General features: G+C 40.5%; 1 protein-coding gene across 1 annotated transcript in view; it reads right to left on the bottom strand.

Moving 5' to 3' along the window:
* Nucleotides 1-19,762, bottom strand: part of dnah12 (dynein, axonemal, heavy chain 12) — a 54,900-nt gene that overhangs the window by 2,438 nt on the left and 32,700 nt on the right. Inside the window, exons 46-71 of the mRNA XM_088636606.1 lie at nt 19,360-19,493; nt 17,250-17,412; nt 16,795-16,875; nt 16,519-16,695; nt 15,869-16,000; nt 15,035-15,124; nt 14,735-14,875; nt 13,967-14,208; nt 13,100-13,247; nt 11,069-11,214; nt 10,186-10,400; nt 9,740-9,932; nt 8,951-9,143; nt 8,550-8,722; nt 7,576-7,716; nt 6,847-7,005; nt 6,120-6,264; nt 5,727-5,877; nt 5,000-5,253; nt 3,780-3,920; nt 3,355-3,492; nt 2,717-2,950; nt 2,065-2,253; nt 1,773-1,876; nt 1,130-1,334; nt 526-663 (exon numbers count right to left, since the gene is read on the bottom strand). Of these exons, the coding sequence (XP_088492732.1) occupies nt 526-663; nt 1,130-1,334; nt 1,773-1,876; nt 2,065-2,253; nt 2,717-2,950; nt 3,355-3,492; nt 3,780-3,920; nt 5,000-5,253; nt 5,727-5,877; nt 6,120-6,264; nt 6,847-7,005; nt 7,576-7,716; nt 8,550-8,722; nt 8,951-9,143; nt 9,740-9,932; nt 10,186-10,400; nt 11,069-11,214; nt 13,100-13,247; nt 13,967-14,208; nt 14,735-14,875; nt 15,035-15,124; nt 15,869-16,000; nt 16,519-16,695; nt 16,795-16,875; nt 17,250-17,412; nt 19,360-19,493 (4,227 nt within the window). The remainder of the gene's footprint in view (nt 1-525; nt 664-1,129; nt 1,335-1,772; nt 1,877-2,064; nt 2,254-2,716; nt 2,951-3,354; nt 3,493-3,779; nt 3,921-4,999; nt 5,254-5,726; nt 5,878-6,119; nt 6,265-6,846; nt 7,006-7,575; nt 7,717-8,549; nt 8,723-8,950; nt 9,144-9,739; nt 9,933-10,185; nt 10,401-11,068; nt 11,215-13,099; nt 13,248-13,966; nt 14,209-14,734; nt 14,876-15,034; nt 15,125-15,868; nt 16,001-16,518; nt 16,696-16,794; nt 16,876-17,249; nt 17,413-19,359; nt 19,494-19,762) is intronic.

Here is a 19,762-nt window from a genome sequence, read left to right as displayed (position 1 = left end):
AAATGAAACAACTCAACCAAAGAGCTCTTGAGAGTGTGCCTCACGTGTGGCATTACAGTGTGGCTTGGCAGCAATTCGTTGTCTGACCGGAAGGCGTTACAGGGGCTGACCAGACCAGTCCAGTCCATCACTGGAGTACAGCTCCCTGCTATTTCGGACATCTTTAAAACTCGCTGTCTCAGGAAGGCTGGAAGTATCGCTAAGGATACCAATCGTCCTGGTTTCTCATTTTTCTCGCCCCTTCCCTCTGGTAGGCATTATAGGAGCATAAAGGCACAATCTTCCAGTTTCTGAGACAGTTTCTTCCCACAAGCCGGTAGATTACTGATCCTTACCCCTACCACTGGCTTGGACTGATATTTTTTAAGTTGTATGTTATTTAACTTGTTGTTGCTGCTGCTGTTCTGTGTACATGTTTTTGGCGATTCCTTTAATGTCTTTGTATTTTAGCATACATGCAAATAAGCATTTCATTGCACTTCTGCATATGACAATAAACTTTAAGGCGAACTGGAACTGAAGTACCTGGAAATCAAATCCTAGCAGGTCAATGGGGATGGAATATTTCCTAGCATAATTCTGCATGGCCCCAGTCAGGAAGGCCTGGGTGAAGAAGAACCCGGACAGCCAGAACACATGAGGCTTGTCATTCTCATACCAGTCCTGGACAGAAGCACACAGAAGCACAACGTTACAGAAGGTTACACAAGGCTACAAAGAACTATTACACTTGGGCACTGTTCTACGGAATGAGCCCTGCAAGACTCAAGTTATCGTAAATTACACGATAACACTTAAATTCAACACAGCATTCAAACTTTGTAATGTGTTCGCCATTCAATATTGAGATATTTTGCAAATCGCATTTTGTATTTATGCAAATTTGAGACTCATGCAAATGGATCCTCTATAGAATAGACGTACTCATCACATACATTTTACTCAAAAACGAGTCATCTTATTTAATTTAGCAGTTAGAAGCACATTCCATTCAATAAACCGTTTTGCATCTTTAAATGCCTAGCAATACATTTCTTTTTTTAAAGAAAAAAAGGTTATTTTCTGACAGCAGCTACAGTACAATATGTTATACATACGTACAGGGACACATTAACGTTTACAGCAGTACCTGTAAGAACTTCAGCCTGGCCAGGAAGTCAGTGACATAGCTGCCAAGGGGTTTGAGGCTGGGATAGGAGCGCTTGGCCCATTTCTCTGGGACCTTGCCCACCAGCAGGCTGCTGGAGATCGCCTCTAGCTCTGCATCCATTACCACAAGCCCCCTGATGGCCTTCTGGAGGTTCTGAAGGCTTGTGCGGATTGTTCGACTCAGCCTGCAATGGGACAGATGCGATTCGTACATTTAAAAATAACCATCTTTTGATCCGAATAATAAACGTCTCTTCTCACCTCATACAAAAAAAAAAAGGCAAAGACTTTTTACATCATTTATGGCTTCTGTTTAAAACACAAGTTTCAAATCCTTCTGATTATCAGTGGTTATCCTCATTGACGTTATTTTCCCCCAACAAGAGTAACATCTTTTTCTAACTCTATGCTAAAACAAGTGGATTGACTATAATCACATAAGATAAGATAACATTAAACAGAGTGCAGTTAAGATTAGATAACCTTGCTGATAATGTGGATTTAAATCTGGAATTTGTAGCTTGGTAATCAGGACTCCCACTGTTTCGAATTGCCCTAATTTACAACGTTCATTGATTGGACATTGGCACGTGGATTGGAAGCTGCGCAGCACTAGCTCTTACGTGTTGAACCTCTCCATTTCCTGCACCAGCACAGTGTTCATGCTCTCCTCGTATCTCACAGGGAACTTTGCCAAGGAAGCCTCGATGTCAAAGTCCTTTGGCAGCTGCAAAAGAAGAGAGGAACAAATTATTATTAAGCAACATCTGCAGCCAAGTAGATTACAGAGACACAATATCAATTGCTCGGGTTTTTTCCCAAAGCAGTGCCCAGCCAGCTGGACAAGCCTGTTGCATGGACAGACCAACAGACTCTGCTTGGGGAGCTGTGCACTGCTCGTTCGCAGTCCCCGACCTTGCTGAGGATGTCGTTGGCAATGTCGTAGAGGGTGCTGTCAGCCCCCGCACTAGCGCCCCCCTGTCGCGCGCCCCCCTGGGTCAGCAGCAGCGAGTCGAAGAGCAGCTTGGTCTGCTGCAGGTCTTTGGAGATGTCCACGTTCTCGTGCATACCGAACACCTCCGGGTGCTGGCTGAACGGAAGGGCCTACGGTGTAGAGAACGGCACGTTTAACCTTCGCAAGAGATTCCCAAGATCCATAGCTCCACCGCCATGTGTGATTTCTAACAGTGAACCACAATCTTGGATCCATATTGGATAATAGGGAATTGTTCATTTTATTAATAAGGGAGGCTCAGACAGGTGATAAGCATTTTGTTGCGAGATGACAAAGAATGGAGGGAGTGTGGAGCCAGTAGCAATTTAACTGTGATCTGATAAAACAAGAGCTTAATGAGGTCCTCATATAAATAAATCAGATACAGCCTTATCATCATAATAGACCAAATGGAACATTTGCAAAGAAATCCATCCTATCAAATTATTTTCAAATGGGCAGCAAAATCCCTAATTCACTACCACATTTTTTCTGCAATATAGATTACTACAAATAGCCTTCCTTGTCAGGAAATCTGGAGTGGAAACATAATTTCACTCTTACTGCGGTCACCTTAATAAATTCAATATAGTCTTCGTAAATGGACTTCGGAGGAGCATAGTATTTCCCGCTGGGTGAGAAGGTATAACGAGGGTTTTCGATGATTTCGGGGTTGTAGAAATCTGCCAGAATGGTCATGAGGAGGCGTCTGTCCCAGTCATCTGTCACGCGGCCCCCATAGTTACACTCCCCTGTCAGGTAGGTGATAGCTTCAAAGGGCACCTGTTCATACTCATTTATAAAGAGCTGAAAAACAGCACACAGAGAGAATGCACACAGGGCATTGGAATACAACCTGAATTTAAACCCTGATATAATTTATTTTTAATTACGTCAATCAATGATCACTTTGTGGGTTTTAACTTTGTTGATCACACTGTTAAACCTGTTGTCTTGTGATCTTCCCAAGTTGCTGTACCTCAACATTAACGAATGTCACTGCTAAATGACCAGTCAGAGTATTCCTTTATTCTTGAGACAGTTTATAAGGTTTTAGTATTTCCTTTATAAACTTTTATCAACTTTTCAAGCAGGAGAAAATATTGACCTTTTTTTCGGCTGGAAATGTTATTACAGACATGTATATTTCGTATGAGAAGATCACAGTGCATTAGGGGGCTGTCATCCTTCAGATTAATCCAGCACTATACCTGTAGCTGTCTGATGCTGATACGCAGGTCTGACTCATTAAACCCATAGGGAATATTCCAGCCAAGGGGCCCAAACTTCTTTCTCTCCTGGACCAGAGCATGAAAGAAGCAAACCCCATACAAGAGCTTCTCCCATATCTGTAAGAAGAAAAAAGTACAAAACTAATGCCTTTCAATCACAATCCTGGGGTGTACATAAAAAGGTGCTTAAAAGAATATCATGACTAGCAGCTGTGCAATGAGTTGTTTTAAAAGTCCAAACATACTTTTTATAATCCTTCGTGCTTGACAAAATAAGATTAATTAATTTCAAGTGCTCTCAAATAGTTGATCACATAGATCCAATAATTTATAGAAATATCAAAAATTCTCCAAAATCAGATCTTATTAATAAGACATCAGAAATATGGTGCGTTGTCACTGACCAGCTCTTTGTTGGGGCAAGCACTGAAGAAATCAGGGTCTGAGACAGGGTCGGTGAGGTAGGATTGGAGCAAGTTCAGTCTCAGGCCTGTGGGCGGCTCATTGGTCATCTTCACTCCATTTTGCAGAATGGTCACTGGGAACTGAACACAACAACAAAACACATCTGTCGCAACGTCTATACCACCATTTGTCTGGTGCTCCCCACATCTGCATGAGGCAGTATCAGATCTGCACTTGAATTCATCATTGACTTTCCTTGGCAGTCCCTACGGTGTGTGCTAACTCTTGGATTTTAATGTAATTTGGGAAATGGGCCATTTTAGTAACAATACCGCAATACCAGAATCCGCGAAGATCACCAATATAAAGAAAAGAGGTGCAGACATAGATCATCGTAATCCACATAATATATCACCTTCATCTCATCCCAGCATTCACCCTGCCTAGTAAATTATTAGCAGTAAAAGGAAGAAAAATAATTCATTTGCAGGCACATGTTAGTCTAAAGGTTTTAGGTTCTCGAAAGCTAATTATCTGCATGAATTGTATGTATCTCTAAAACAACAATAGCTTAAGACAACACCCAAAGGTCATTTTGTCACATTAGACACAATATAAGATTGTGTTACAACTATAGTAATATATTCACAGAGGCAGTAGAATAAGAAGGCTCTGTATTTTCTAGGCCTGCTTTCAGGCAATTGGTGCTCTAATGCAGCAGTGCATGAATTTATTTATATGATGCCCTTAATATTGTGGGCATTAAATTTGTTATTCCCCCACACAGCAGCCACCTTATTTAAAACCTAATCAGCTCTTAGCACAATACGAAGTTTTAGTTTGATCAATGCGACAGATGGGCTTGAGTTACACTCAACTGATATGTCAATAAACCTCTTCTCCAGTCTGTAACAAACACACCAAGACGGAAGAGTAAGCGTTGGATGATAAATTACGTAAGTGGGGGAGAATAAGAATGATGTTTTGTACATGTAACAGACCACATTAACAGTAAGTATTGGAATTATTGTAGGCATTGGTGAAATTCAGTTGCCTGCAAATTCTTCATTTCTTTACTTGTTTTATAAAAGAAGGAGACACCCCACGATGAAATTTCAAAATCTTCTTTTTAATCTTGTTTAAGTCCACGTTTCTCTGGATTTTGTGATAAATATAAGTTGTGACTATGCCCCCCAGTTTTCACTCTACTGCTCTCTACCTTGGGAGATGGGTAGCTGGTGAGCCAGAGCCGGAAGTCAGGGTGACAGGTGTCAACACTGAACTCCTCACAGATCTTCTCCAGGGTGGGCATCCAGGACACGGCAAGGTGGCAGTTCTGCAGACACACCCAGGTGCCCTCCTTTATGGCGGCGCTGATCATCTTGGCAGCGATAGGACCCTGCCCCTGTCCCAGGGAGATGGACTGGAACTTGGAACCTCCCATGTTTTTGTCATTGGCAAACTTCAGTAGGCCTGGGAGCAAAGGTGGAGAGACAACGGAATGAGTGACATGTGGAGTTGACAGCCCATAATGCCAGAACCTCACTTCTGCTTTTGCACACACTGCCTCATCTTATTGTAACTCCTGCACAGCTAAATACAAAGATTATGATGACATGCTGTGAACCAGAATGATGTTAAAAGATCCCTGCAATTAAGCACAAAGGTCTCTGCCTTACAAGGATTATGCAAAAGAATCATGAATCATGCCTACTTGAAATTCAATGGCACTTGTTTAGCATTGAAATAACAATGCTTTAAGATATGTTTTAGTATAAATCAATACACGAAAATGCTGCTTATAAAAATGCAATTCATAAACGTTGCAAGCCACCCAATTTCAGAAAGAAAAATATCTCTGATTATTTTTTCAAGGCCTATCCCACAAAACAGTATTAATAAAGCAACCATGGACTAAAGAAGTCTTGCCAGGTCTTCGTACTCACTGGCCATGGGGTCAGCTCCTGGCGACAGGATGAAGACAAGAGGGATGGTGGAGTTAGAGTCTAAGTAGCTCTTAGTCAAGTCGAAAGGTGGAGGCTCTACAAACTTCTTCCCCAGTTTATCAGTCACATAGTTTGTAATAGCTGGTGTGATCTTAAAAAAAAACAGGTATAGTGGTTAAAGTATTAATTCATGATGTACTCGGCATCAGACTATCAATCAAACTAAAATGGAAATATGATATATATTATATTACAAATGATGCCATTCATTCTGTTTATTGGAAAGTGATGTTTGTTAAATTCTCAAAATTGTATCAGATTCATTGTTCATCAGTCTTTTGCCTGGAAAGTGTCCACATAAGGGACATCTCATTGTTTTCCAGTTTTACATACCTTGTCAGGCCTGAGGCATCGAAAAATAATAATCTTTTGAAAGTCATTGAGCTTCTCGTTCCAAGGTTTGGGTAAGGGGGTATTGTATGGCTCTTTGCTGTCATAAATGTCTAGAAAATTCTCTGGATACTTGCTGAAATCCTCCCTATTACAGGAATACACAAAAAGAAACCACTAATGCCCACAAACACATTTTTCAGGTTTTTAAATTTAAGACTGTAGCATCACCTATTGACATATAGCAATACATATGGTATGTTTCTATAAAAAACAACATATGAGCCAACACTGTACTTACTGCATGATGCATTCAACTATGCCAGAAAATAGACTAAAGTTAATACCATATTCACACATATAAAATGTGTAATATTTGAATACTAACAATGACAAGGACAGGACTGTAGTGATATGTGCCTGACAACAAGACTTAGTTGTGTACAGGAACTTTCACAGAAACTGGTTGGCTCCAACGTCAGTGCCTGTGACCAATACAGGTTGAGTAAAAGAAAGCGAAAGATATATCTGCGTGCAGTGAGTCTCCTAAATTGTTCAGGTTTGTACTAGGGTGGGCAGGGAAGCTCTTAGTTGATATTTTCCAGTTATCATGAACTGTTTTTAAATAGAAATGACTGTTTATAACAATAAATTGCACAGCAGAACAAAGCACATTCCTGACATTTAATGCAGACAAAGAGAAGGGTGACCCTCTCTTTACGTAGCTTACCGGAGCCCCTTGAGAGCAGGCAAGTCACTGGCTCTGCAGATCTCATCCCAGCTCCTGTCCAGCAACCAGGACGGATCTGGATTGGGCAACTTGTTCTGCAGGCCCACTCCTCCCGTCAACAGGAACATGAAGTCCGAATAATCTATCTCCTTTTTAGCCCTACAAAAAACAGGCATGAATGGTTGCATAATCATATCATAAATGGCCTACACTGTCTGCTGAAAAAAGGATCTAATGTTCCTACCACCCTTGGCAGATTTATATTAAAACCACATCAAGCACTTGACACAATATCATCCCATGCCTCTAGTAGTAATGCTACCATCTCACCATAAGCAGTTAGCAGTTAATAATAAAGCTATTAATTAATTTAAATAAGCTTTTAATTAATTAAAAACTCGACCATGTGAAATAAACAAACTTATACATACAGAAAGCACAGCCAACATCTATAAAATACTGCTGGTCTTGCATTACACGTATTTTGAATTTCAGGAAGACAGGAACAATGCAGATATACTGAACCCCTGTTCAACTGCAACAGATATCTTTGCTGAAATTATTTAAAGATTTAACATTTTCCACGTGATTCTTTTTTATATAGCAACCGGATTTACACCTCATATAGAGTATTTCACTGATTGGTTATTAATACTCCACAGAGCAGGAGCTTCTTTCTTCTAAATTGCTATATTGGTAACAAGCTTAAAACAAAAGAGAGTGACTCACAATAAGAGGTTGCAGCACAGCAGGAAAGAGAAGAGGAGCTTGTCTTTTTCAAACAGTGATCGGCATACATTGCAGTACAGGTTGTATGTGAAGTGATCATTCAGGTATCTGAGCCTTTTCTCCAAGATCTTGGACTTGTTACTGAAAAGAAATGGATGCAGTTTCTTTAGAGATACACAAGAGGGAGCAAGAGGTCTAAACTGTGTGTGTTGTTGTTTCTGTTTTATTGTTAATGTCATGAGTGATCTGTGCATTAAATAATAGAAGTATCACCAAAGCTTGAAGTCCACTGGTTTATCGTGGTCTACCCAATACTGCTAAATTCTTCACATCCTACTTCACACAACAGGTAAGACATTCGAGTGAGTAGCTGCGTCAGCATGCGTAGGCTGCAAAGGAATATTGAAAGGTTCATTCCATGCTGAAAAATATAGAAAAAAAAAAGAAACATGACGTTTCGGCTGTGGATCCTTTTTCGGGTGTGAGGAAGAACGGGAAAGTAGCAGATAAATAAAGCGTAGGAGAACAAAAGACAGAAAGCAGAGGTGAGAAGGGGTGGGGAGCAGTGAGGAAAAGGGCAAAAAGCAGGAGAATGAGTGTCCAAACTCAGGGAGAACAGGAGCAAAGGTGGAAAACTGAAATCTGCAAATGAATGGAATTCATTGTCTTGTGTTTATTTTCTACTCTTTACCTTTCAGCATGGAATTGAACTCTACCTGTTCCTTTATAGCAGTTAAGATGCAATGCCACTGAATAAAATAATTGTGTAAACAATACAAGAGTTTGGGTTTAGTGAAATTTACCTGGCTGGATTTCAAGTTGGGAAAGGCTAAATGTGCTTGTTCTTTCCACACTAAAGGAGTTCCAACATACAATTAAACGCTCCCTCCTGACCCAGTGAATTTGCAAATGTAAATTAAATTTAACAGCATTCAATGAAGTGTCTTAGCTTGCTGTAACGCTGTAACTCTCACCTTTCCTGGATGGAATTGATGTAGAGGTTGACAAACCAGTTGAGTGAGTACTGGTACATGGGGTCAATGTTGGCCAAGTCAGCAATGCTGAAAAACAGAATCGAAGAGTGTCTGGCTATAGGCCTGTAGCCCTCGCGTGACTCTGCAATCTTCTGCTCAGTCTTCTCAGCAATCTGTAGAAAGACAGAATAAAACATAAATAAAAGACTGGTCAAATGCATCATGTGGTTCTAATTTGTTCTTCTACTTCAGTCTATGCTAATGACTCACACAGTAAATTACACTGATTAACCAGAGGCAATGTGAAATGTGAAAACTAAGGATCAGGATTTGGAATATTCATTCTACAGGACTCACCTGTAAAAACAGTCTCCACCCTCACATTATCCCTGCAGCCCTACCTGCTGCTTCTTATTGATCTCATTGGACATGATCTTGGCTGAGTCAAGGATCTGGATGGCACTCTCGTCCTCCAGGATGTTGCCTTCGGATGACTGCAGCGTCTCCAGGATTTTATCCTCGGTCTCTTTCAGCTGCCTCTTGTTGGTGGCCGACTGCAGGATCAAGGCATTTCTCTCTTCCTCCAGCTCGGGCCTGCACACCACCCACAAGGTCATTAATACACCCAGTGCAGCTCTCCCCTATCTCACCTCTCCATCATATATTTGTACATTTGGAAGTTCTTCTTTTCATACATTAAAGTACAATTTATTTTGTTATTCAGTGAAGTAAAGGTGAAAGCGCAGCTATTTGCTTTTTCTGAAGTCTTTCCTGTAATACAAGTTAAAACATGTGACAAGTGACAAGCTCAACAACAAAAACATTAAAACAATCTTCAAAGGCAACTCACGACCTGAACAGTTCTGTAACTCAATTAAGGAGAAAAGAATAGCATTCACTCTACATTTTCCTTTTCACATTCTCTTTGAAGTTGACAAGTGGTAATGAAATAGGGAAACATTATATTCTGCACACTGTAAAAGTCATGAATTCAACACAGCTGTTTTTTCTCCTCATTTTAAGCAGTGTCTCTTGTGTGCTTAACACACCCTAAGATTTCCATTTGACAGTTTCTGCAATTCCTACTGAAAAATAAAATAACATTGCTGCTAATGCTTAGTAAGAGATGGACAGATAGCGAGAACTGGACAGCCAAGGATAATGGTTTTCATTACTGCAATGCCACCCACCTTTCTTTAGCAACTACTATGCCAAGCAACTGGTCTTCTAGCCCCTCGGGTGTGATCATGAAGTTCAGCAGGGACACCTTGGTGGCCAGCTCAGGCAGGTAATGAGGGTTTCTCAGCTTGGTGGTGATGTAGAACCGGAAATCTCTGGAGTACTCAATAATGCTTTCCCCCAGTCTAATGCAATCCACGCCACCTAGTGAGCCAATAACATTTAATCATTTAAGATTTCCCCTTTTCCAGTTTTCCTTGAAGCATGTGTTAAGTGAACATTTCACTCTCAATATGGTAGTTATGTGAACAGTGGTTCTTATTATAACAGGTAAGAGCTGCATCATCTAATGCTCCAGATCTAAAAGTGTCCTACCTATTGAGAGAAGAAGAGAAACTAGATATTAAGTAAGTAATTTCTGTGGTTTTGACGTAGTTTTCAAGTGTCCCATAAGCACCTTGTTTGAAGATCTGCTTGAGCAGCAGAGGTTCCAGAGAAGGGTCCAGTTCTTCGCCAACATTCTCCAGCAGCAGAGGAGTACCAAACTGGATACAGTTCTCTAGGGTTCTCATGTAGTCCTGGTCAGTCAGCTTGATCACATTCAAGTTGTTCTCTTTCTCCGAATTCTTCACCCACTTGTTGGCCTGGCCCTGAGGGTCAATCATTAAAGGCCTAAAAGAAAGATAATGAAAGTCTTAAAACAACCACCCATCTCCGTTCTTCTCTCCTGCTTTCAGAATACCTACAGTATGTTTCCCCATCCATGTAGGTGAGCAGTAGAAGGTGAATCATGTAACCGGATCTTCTGTAAATGGATTTAGTCCATTAGCCCAGTAGAACATAATTTCATGACGGTAAATGCAAAGAAACCTCTTCCCTCTTCTTGCATAAACATAAAATCAAACATAAAATGTGGTTTTCTCTCCTGTCCCATACTGGTTACTGTTGTAACACTGTTTTCGTAGTAGTGAATCTGTGATCTCTCGCTTCTCTCTTTGTAACCCAACTTCACTGTTATATTTACTGTGAATTTGCTTAGAGAACTTTAGCTACTTGTAAAAATGCTATTCCTTTAAAATAAATTCAGTTGACTCCTATGATTTCTTAGCCTCAATTGTAATTCGAATATCTTAGAATTGTGACTGTTTTGCATCTGAATTTGGCTTACACTTCAAAGTTTCCACAATACAAAAAGCTATGGCATATTTTGACCTAGAGTACTCTGTAAGGGTGATAGCAAAGAAAATGTAACTATTAATGTTGTTTTACAGATAAAATCATATAACATACTCTTAGAAGTCCCTATATTATAGGTAAAGGTGGTGCCCATTCTTACACACCATCGCCTGGAGTTGCTCACAATCACCCCGTTGTCAATAGAGAAGCTGTCAGTGGGCAGCCCAGCAATGTTCCAGGCTCTGATCTTAATGGGATCGCCCAAGGTTTTACTGAGAGAGAAGTCATCAGAGGATGGGATATTTTTGGTCTGGATAAGAAACAAAAAAATATATTAACACTATAGCACAATTTCTGCATATTGCATATAACATTGTACCATCACCACCATAGATGTCGTTATCATAATAAAGATGATACATTTCTTATAAATACATTTAATGTGCAGATAGATATGCAACGTCCAGGTAACTAAGCACTAATTTACATTGAAACAAAAACATCCAACTGCTTTTGGTAATGACAATTGCAAATAATTTTACTTGTCAGATTCCAATGGTCTAACTCAGTGGTTCTCAAACTGTGGTACGTGTACCGGCAGTGGTACGTGTTGTGCCGCCAAGTGGTACGCCAAATGACCCTGGAACCGTGTCGTGTGCGCTGAAAAATCGGGACGGGTTTTCATATTTTGTATTTTAATACGTGTCGAATACGCAGCCTACGTACTACGATACAGTGCGCGCTAATAGTTCAGTGGACACAAGAGATACTCTGTAATTTTATACCACTCTATAGGAATGCGTGCTACGGATGCAAATGACCAATTGTATTTAAAAAAAGCTACTGTATCGCCAGCAAATAGGGAGAAAGGAGAATGTGCGTGATTTTGGAACAATGCTAACGTTGTAAACACAGGAATGCATAGGAATACGTGCTACGAACGCAGGTAATCTTGTGAGCACACGAAAGCGTGATAACAGAAAAATATTTAAGAACTGTTCTAATTTGAGATAAATACACCGAGCGTCTCTGTTTCGCTCCCATGCACATGAAATCAAAACTTTAAATAAATACGGAAATAAAAACGGAAACGCAGAAAAATGGAAGCTTGCGGATTGCTAAAGCAGGTAAGCTACAGTACACTATTTCTGAAGAACCTTATTTACCGTTGGCAAAAGAGCTGACACGTATTATGTGTAGAGAAAAAGCTGCTAAACAGTTCGACCTGCTGCCCCCCTCCCCCTGAAAGACACAGTCATTCATAAATTATTGAAATGAAGGATTATATCAAAAGTACACTGAGTCTGTAGTCGATTTGGCCAATTTGCTCGTTTACGTTAGATACAAGTTTGAGGGCATGTCCCATGAAGACTTTCTGTTCTGTAAACCTCTACCAACAGGAACTACTGGAGAGCACATATTTCAGCTTCTGGATGAATTTATCGAAGAGAATGGCCTCGTACAGACGGTGCTAGAGCAATGACAAGCTGACATAACGGTGTAGTTGCACGAATTAGAGAGCTTCCTCCACAAATTAATGTACGCATTACAACATCCACCGCGAGACCTTTGCCGTCAAGAAAATGCCTGACGATTTAATATCTGTTAGACTCTGTTGTGAATTGTATCAAGGCTCGAAAAATTAATTCACATCTGCTTTGCTCAACTGAACAGGCTCACCCCTCCCACTGAAATGGTGCTTTTTTATTAGTTGTTGTTAAATGTTTTTTTTTTCTGTAAAACACTTTGAGAAGCCACCTTTAAAGGCGCTATGTCAAATTAAGTTTATTATTATAATATTTATTATATGTATGTGTGAGTGTATGCACGCACGCTCATGTTGGTCATTGAGAATTTCTGGGGTTCCTATGAGAAGATGACTTGTAGGTGGTACTTGGACGCTTTGGTTGGATTAGGGGTGGTACTTGGTCCAAAAAGTTTGAGAACCACTGGTCTAACTTAATTGTCATCCCACAAAGTTGCATAAAATCAAATTCAACAAACCCAAATTAAAGTCTTGGTTTTTTAAAGTTTTGTTTTAATGTTAAATCTTGGTTTTGTAAAGGTTTCCATTATCAAACCTTGAAAATCGTGACCAGGTTATTTCCACTGAGATGTTGGAATTTGTCATTTGGTTAGCAGTCAGTAAAACTTTTAAGAAACTGGGGTGATGCAATGGGGTAAGATGCAAAGACCTTGCAGACTTTGGTCCAGTTCTTAGTGCACTCAAGACGGAAGGCCGCAGTGAAGGCACCAAGGTAGGCGATGACCCCAGCAGAGATCAGCACGTCCCCTGTCAGGTTGTCATAGGTATTCTGAAGGTTTTCAGCAGCTTTAGACCACCTGTGGATTTAAAATATGAACAGCATTAGGCTTATACTGAAGTAAACTGTTGTGCCAAACAAAGGGCATCAGCCAAGAGTTTGTGTGTTGAAAGTCATTTTTATTTCATATGCATATGGGAGTCTTGCTCTTGTATGCAAGACTCAAAAGACAATGCTTACAGTGCTCCTTTATACTGTGAAACAAACGATACAAAATACACTACCACATGACTCTCTGCTTGCATTGTGGCTATATATGGTCATTCTAGAAAGCTGACCAGTACATATATTTTCTTAACTGCTGGTTTGCGTGATAAGCAGCCCCTTCTGCTGAACAGACCATTTGTTCTAGGAGAGGTCACTTGGTCATTTCCCCGAGAACTATGCCAGCTATGCGTAAAGATACAATGTGGCTAGATTATCTTTTGAGACCAGACATCCTGAGATGGAGTTAGTAAAATATAAGTACAGAAATACATAGTCAACAAGATGTAATACAAACAATGAGTATAAACTTTTAGTTAATTCCCTTAAACCTATTTGCGTGTTATTTTCCACCTCCAGCAAAATTAATAATAATATTCACACTTTTAATGACACACATTACTTCTTTCTATTCTTGGAGGTGGTACCCACCATAGGCACCACAAAGCAAAAACTGATTAGTTGGTAGCTGATAGATTACTACAGACTAGTTGGGTACAAAACTTCTCTTTCAAATGAGAACTTGATCCTGACCTGGTCTTTTCCCCACCCAGTCCTCCAATCAGTTTCTCGGCTCTCTCCAGCTTCTTGGCACATAGATCCACCTGGAACTCCAGCTGGGCTTTCTCCTGGGTCTTCTCTGCAAAGGTCTGCTGCAGGGCAGCCAGCCGGTCCTCCACCTCCTTCAGCTCTGCCCTCTTCTGGTTCAGAAGGGTCATGGTCTCCGCCAGAGACCTCTGGGCCTCCATCAGGTTTGCCTTCTTTGGGGCTACCACCTTCATGCCACAAGCAACAAAGGCACAATAACTTACCTATTAACACTGAAACACTGGTAATGGCAGTAACAGGTCCTGTTGTGCACTTGTAAAGCCAGATCAGAAACAAATGATGCAAAAGCTCTACCTTCACAATGCTTATTTTCATTCTCTCTGATTTTACTGAAGAGTTAGAGCCTTTTTTCCCTTAAACACCCTGCATTGTATTCTGTTTTTTTGGGTGAGGTGAGCCATTCAAAGGGACAGAGCGAGGTTCAACCAACATTTGCAAGGTTATTGTGGTCATCAAATGAGAAGAAAATTCCCCTTCTAATTTCATAAAGATCTCAGAAAATACAGGAGTTGTAAACTACCTTTTATCCTATATTGTGCTTTTCCATGAACACCACGACAGGTATTTCAAGAAAGTTCAATGCAATCATAAAAGATCTTGTGACTCAAGTTGAAGAAAATAACAATCATGGGTCATATTATTTACTCTTTAACCACTCCTGGTAGTGCCACCATACTTTCAGGAAGAGCTCACCTTGGCAACACGGTCATAGACCTCCATGGCCAGGATCCACTTGCACAGGCCCTCGGCTGCAGATGAGGCTTTGGCCACTTTGCTGGGGTCAAAATCAGGGTTGGTGATGTATTCACTGCGAATCTTCTGCATCACGGGCACCTAGCACACAAAAGCAAAACCGTTTTACATGCAAGAGAGAGGAACCTCACAAGGGTCAAGTCTGAGGTAAAAATCAGATTAATGACTTTGAGGAAGAGACTAAAGAGGCATAAATTCCACACCTTTCTGTTATGTATGAAATAAAAAAAACGTACTTACTGGAATATTGTCTTTGTCATACACTTTTAAGTCTCGCAGGAAATTCATGTCTCCCAAAAGCTTCTTACTTGGACCCCAATAGTCCAAAATCTAATAAAAATTAAAGAGGAACAATAAATTTGTTATTGTCTGACCTTGTTCGGGCCTCAGTAGTGTATAAAAAACACCTTACTTTTTTATCCTAAAAAGATTGTTTTCCAGGATTGCTCCCCGTTCTCGTATTTTAAGCACCTTTTATTGTTAACTCACTTTTATGAAAAAATGAGAACCTATTTCAAATCCCCCCCCCTTTCATATTTACTCACACTCCATTTGCAAAATTCTCAAACAATCCAAAGTCATTCCTGTTTGTTTTTTACGTTGCAAACTATCTTTTCAAACCTAAAGCTTCAATTTATTGTATGACCACAATAGTCTTCAGACATCTACTGTAGAATGGAGAAAAAAAGACAACTACAAGACTGTGACTAAAAAGTCTGTACAATCCATCACAGGAGATCCACTGAATAAAAAAAAAAATTAAAGCAGAGATACAATAACGAATCAGAAGCCCCAATGAGATGTGACACAGTTTGTAGGCACACAATTATTTTCCCTAAAGTAACAAATATTTCTAAAATAATACTTTATGTACACTATTAAAACATTAGTATTATTACATTAGTTGACTGCATTTTGTATTACTTAAGTTTAGGAATTCACAAGTCATTTAAAGCAACAGCTTAGTGGATCCCTGAATAAAATATTTATCTGAGGATGGACAAAAAGACCCAGTAGATACTAAAGGACTCAGTGAACGGAACCGGGCGTCCCCAGCAATACAGCCAGACTCACCTTCTGCCCCGTTCCATCAGGGTCATTGATCTTCTCTGGCTTGATCTCCTTCATCACACAGACAGCGGACATCACCAGCTTAACTCCAGATGGGGGATTCTTCATGGATTTAACAATGGTAATGTCAGAAGGCTGGAAAGGATACACATGACGTATTGGGAAACCAACCTTTACAAATGTTACAGTTTGTTGTTTACACAGAGACTGTGTAGAATAATGAAAACTCCAAAAATACAACATACAGTAAAGTACAAATTTGTACAAATGCATATATATATATACTGTAGCATTTGCATTATGTACAAAGAGGAACATCTATAGATGTCTAAGGCAATCCTTGTCAGTACTGTAAATACTGTGTACTGCAATATTAAGTATTGGCAGTTTCTACAGTAGATACTACAAATTTGAGCTGGATTATACAGTACTGGATATTCTGAGACCATGGAAAGTAAAGTGCAATGAAAATACAGTGTACTGCAGTGTCACTCAGAAAAGTACAAAAGCCTATTAGCAAAAAATAATTTATTGTGTTTGAACAAGATAATATTGCATGGTGCTAATAGATTTCAGTAGAAAAGCGGTAATCAGAAAAGATATGTGCAGGCTGCAGTGATCAGTACATTTGCAGAGCCCTGGTAAACTGTTACCTTGAGAGTGTCCAGTGCAGACAGAGCTGCTTCCAGTGCAGGGATGGCCTCTGCCAGGTCACTTTCACACTCGTCCTTCAGAGCCTGGGCCTCATTGGCCTTTAAAGTAGCAGCTTCCTCGTCCACACGCACCACTTTGCTCTTGGCCTGTACCTCTGCAGACTCCTTTTCTATGATCTACAAAAGCGCCACAGAGGTTCAAATGCTATCCAAAAGGGCCGGTGGTTTAATGATCCCATTTCTGCAACAGAGTGCCGGAATTTTTGCTTTACCTACCTTCATCATGTTTGTGTTCTCAATCTTAGCCAGCTCCAGTTTAGGCTGCAGATCTACAAGCTCTTTTTTCATCTCTCCCACCTTAAGGAAGAAGATCAGCGCAGTCAGTAAAGTACTTTGTGTAGCAAAATAGCTGAGGCACTGTAGGGCTACATGAGGAGTATAGACTTCAAATAAGTATCTGCATTGCAATCTGCGTTGTCTTATTCATTTGTTGTACCACTACATCTCTTGAAAATGGATTGTACATGCCCTAATGTACTGCACAATGTACCTTTTCATTCTTTAAGAAGTTAAGATAGCAGTTTAGAAAGTTTATGTAATTAGATAGGCCTATTCGGTCAAAAGCTTGATTTGTTATGAATGAATTCTTAGTTCAATGTGTTCATGAAATAAAAATGAAATACCGAGGAACGTCCTCAAAGTGCACTTGTCATTTTTTACATGGCTTGTACCTGAGACTCTGCGAAGGCCAGTTTATCAAGACCGTTGGTGTACCTCTTCTTGGCTTTCATCACCGTGTCTCGTTTCTGTGTGAGGAGCTGGCGGAATGCAGCAATGAGCTCAAGGTAGGAGGTGGGCGTCACATAGTTGTGGCGGCCCAGGTTGTGCAGGAACCTGGGGAAACACAAAACGTGCGCCGAGACTCTCAGGAATTAGCTGAAATGAATTAATACATACTCTTACAATACTGTCTTCTGTTTTTTCTGATTGTTACTGAATGGGCCAGGACAGGCACATTACAAAATCAGTGAAGACTGATGATGGTCATTTTGAGAGTATGGGGCAGGTAGCCATCCTGGGTGGGGGTGGGTGGGCAAGTTCCCATTGGGATATTATGGTTAGATGTTCTTACTGCACTCTCTGGTACGTTATACAAAAAATAAAAATCAGTGCACAGATGATTAACAAAACGTGATTGTTGAATAAAAACACAGATTTGGTAAAGATAACCCCGGTAACCTGGTATTTAATTTCAGGCATAAAGTATCTCAGGCCATTGTTCATGTCCCGTTATCTAAACGTTGATTTTAATGCAAGCATAGAAGGTCGCATACCATGTATGCTTTGACCTACTAAATAATTTGATGATTTCAGATAAGCATCTTTTTTCTATTTTCCTTTTTTTTATATTAGAGAGCAATTCAGGACAAGACCTGAATATTGATACAGCAGCCAGTCAGCTTAACTACTTTGCGTTGTCCGGATTAAAAGCTATGTTTCCTGGGATACATCCAAAAACAGCAGGTAAGGAAATCTGTGTAGAGTTTATTGTAAGCAGATTTTCCTTATATAACATGGCATAATTAAAGGTGGAATGGTAGCCTACTGATTCTGAGTCTGAGGCTGAGACATTTTAAGACTTTTGAAAAAAGGTGCTTTTTGAAAAAGGTCCTTCAGATGAGTCGTAAAACTAAAGTCCCGACTCTCTGAGGTCATTAAAAATCCCAGGATGTTTCTCGAAAAGATTATGGGTGTTACCTCAGAGTCCTGGCCAAATTTCACATTGGCCTTTACCAAGCATGGCCTCCTAATAATCCTCTTCTATGAACTGGCTTTATCAATCTGTTCTCCCCCACCTAGTAAATGCTGGTGTGTGGTGAGTGTATTGGTGCAATATGGCTGCGTTGCATCATCCAGATGGATGCTGCATATTGGTGGTGGAGGGGAGTCCCCATTACCTGTAAAGTGCTTTAAGTGAAGTATCCAGAAAGTGGTTGTAGTTGTGGTTGTTGTTGTTGTTGTTGTTGTGGTTCTTGTAGTTGTGGCTGTTGTTGTTGCTGTGTTTGGTATGGCTGTGGTTGTTGTGGCTGTTGTTGTGGTTGTTGTTGTTGTTAAAGCAAGGGTGGCTTGTTGGCACAGTGATTAGTGTTGCTGCCTCAGGGCGCTTGGGGCTCCAGGTTTAGTTACAGACCTGGGATGCTATCTGTGTGGAGTTTGTCTGACCTCCCTTTGTTCGCATAGGCTTCCTACAGGAGCTTCAGTTTCTTTCCACAGTCCAAAAACATACTGGTAGGTCAAGTGGCCTGGGAAACAGATCTGGGAAAATTGGCCCTAAGTCTGTGTGTCTGCCCTGCAATGGACTGGTGTCCCATTCAGGGTGTACCCTGTCTTGCACCTGTTGCTTGCATGTATAGGCTGTAACCCTCAGTTGGAAGAAGCAGTTAGAAAATAAATGGATGTTGTAAGAGCTACAGTACACTGTCTGGTGACTGAGAATGACAATGTATGAATGACCTGGAGAAAAACAGTCCAGTCATTTGTAAAACAGTAATGGTTGTAGAGGTTCTGTTGTTAGCAACTTAACCCGGGCATGAAGGCTCTATAAAAGATAACCCTAAATATGCAAAAGCCCTAACCTCAGCAAATGCTTGACATCTGGGAATGAAAATACATAAATAAGGAATGACAGGTGCTCATTGCTTCCAATCAATCGACAGTACTGATGCATTTTTGTCTGATGGTAAATTCTGCTGTATTATAACAGCTTTTAACTTGTAAAACAGAGTTTCAAAGAAACACTCGCATCAATTAAACGATAACATGTATATATGCAGTGCCTACTTCTCAGACAAGTGGATGGCGGAGGTGTGGAAGCTCTTGCAGATCGGCATGACCTCCATGCGCTCATGGTCACTCAGCTCCAGTGTCTCTAGGAACTTGTTGGCCACCCGCTCCAGGGCTTCCTCAGGCCAGGGCTGGCACAGAAACACAGAGCACAGAGTTGTATAGGGGCACTGCTACATACAGCCAGACAGCCAGGCATGCAGAACTAAAAAGCTTTGGAACATTTGGGCTGAAATTAAATTTATTGCCTGGTTCAGTCTTGTATCCTTTTCATGACCCCATTTTCAACAAGAAGTTGCAAAGAAAGAAGAGAGGAAGAAGAAGAAGTTCCCACTTTTAATTTCAGGCATTTATGTTGTATGCTGCAATGCTGCAATATCTGGTAGACTGTTGACTGATT

Source organism: Lepisosteus platostomus, chromosome 6 (genome assembly GCF_059453375.1).
Source record: "Lepisosteus platostomus isolate fLepPlt1 chromosome 6, fLepPlt1.hap1, whole genome shotgun sequence".
Lineage (NCBI taxonomy): Eukaryota > Metazoa > Chordata > Actinopteri > Semionotiformes > Lepisosteidae > Lepisosteus > Lepisosteus platostomus.
Note: the sequence above shows the minus strand (reverse complement) of the source record. Positions and strands in the feature narration are given on the sequence as shown.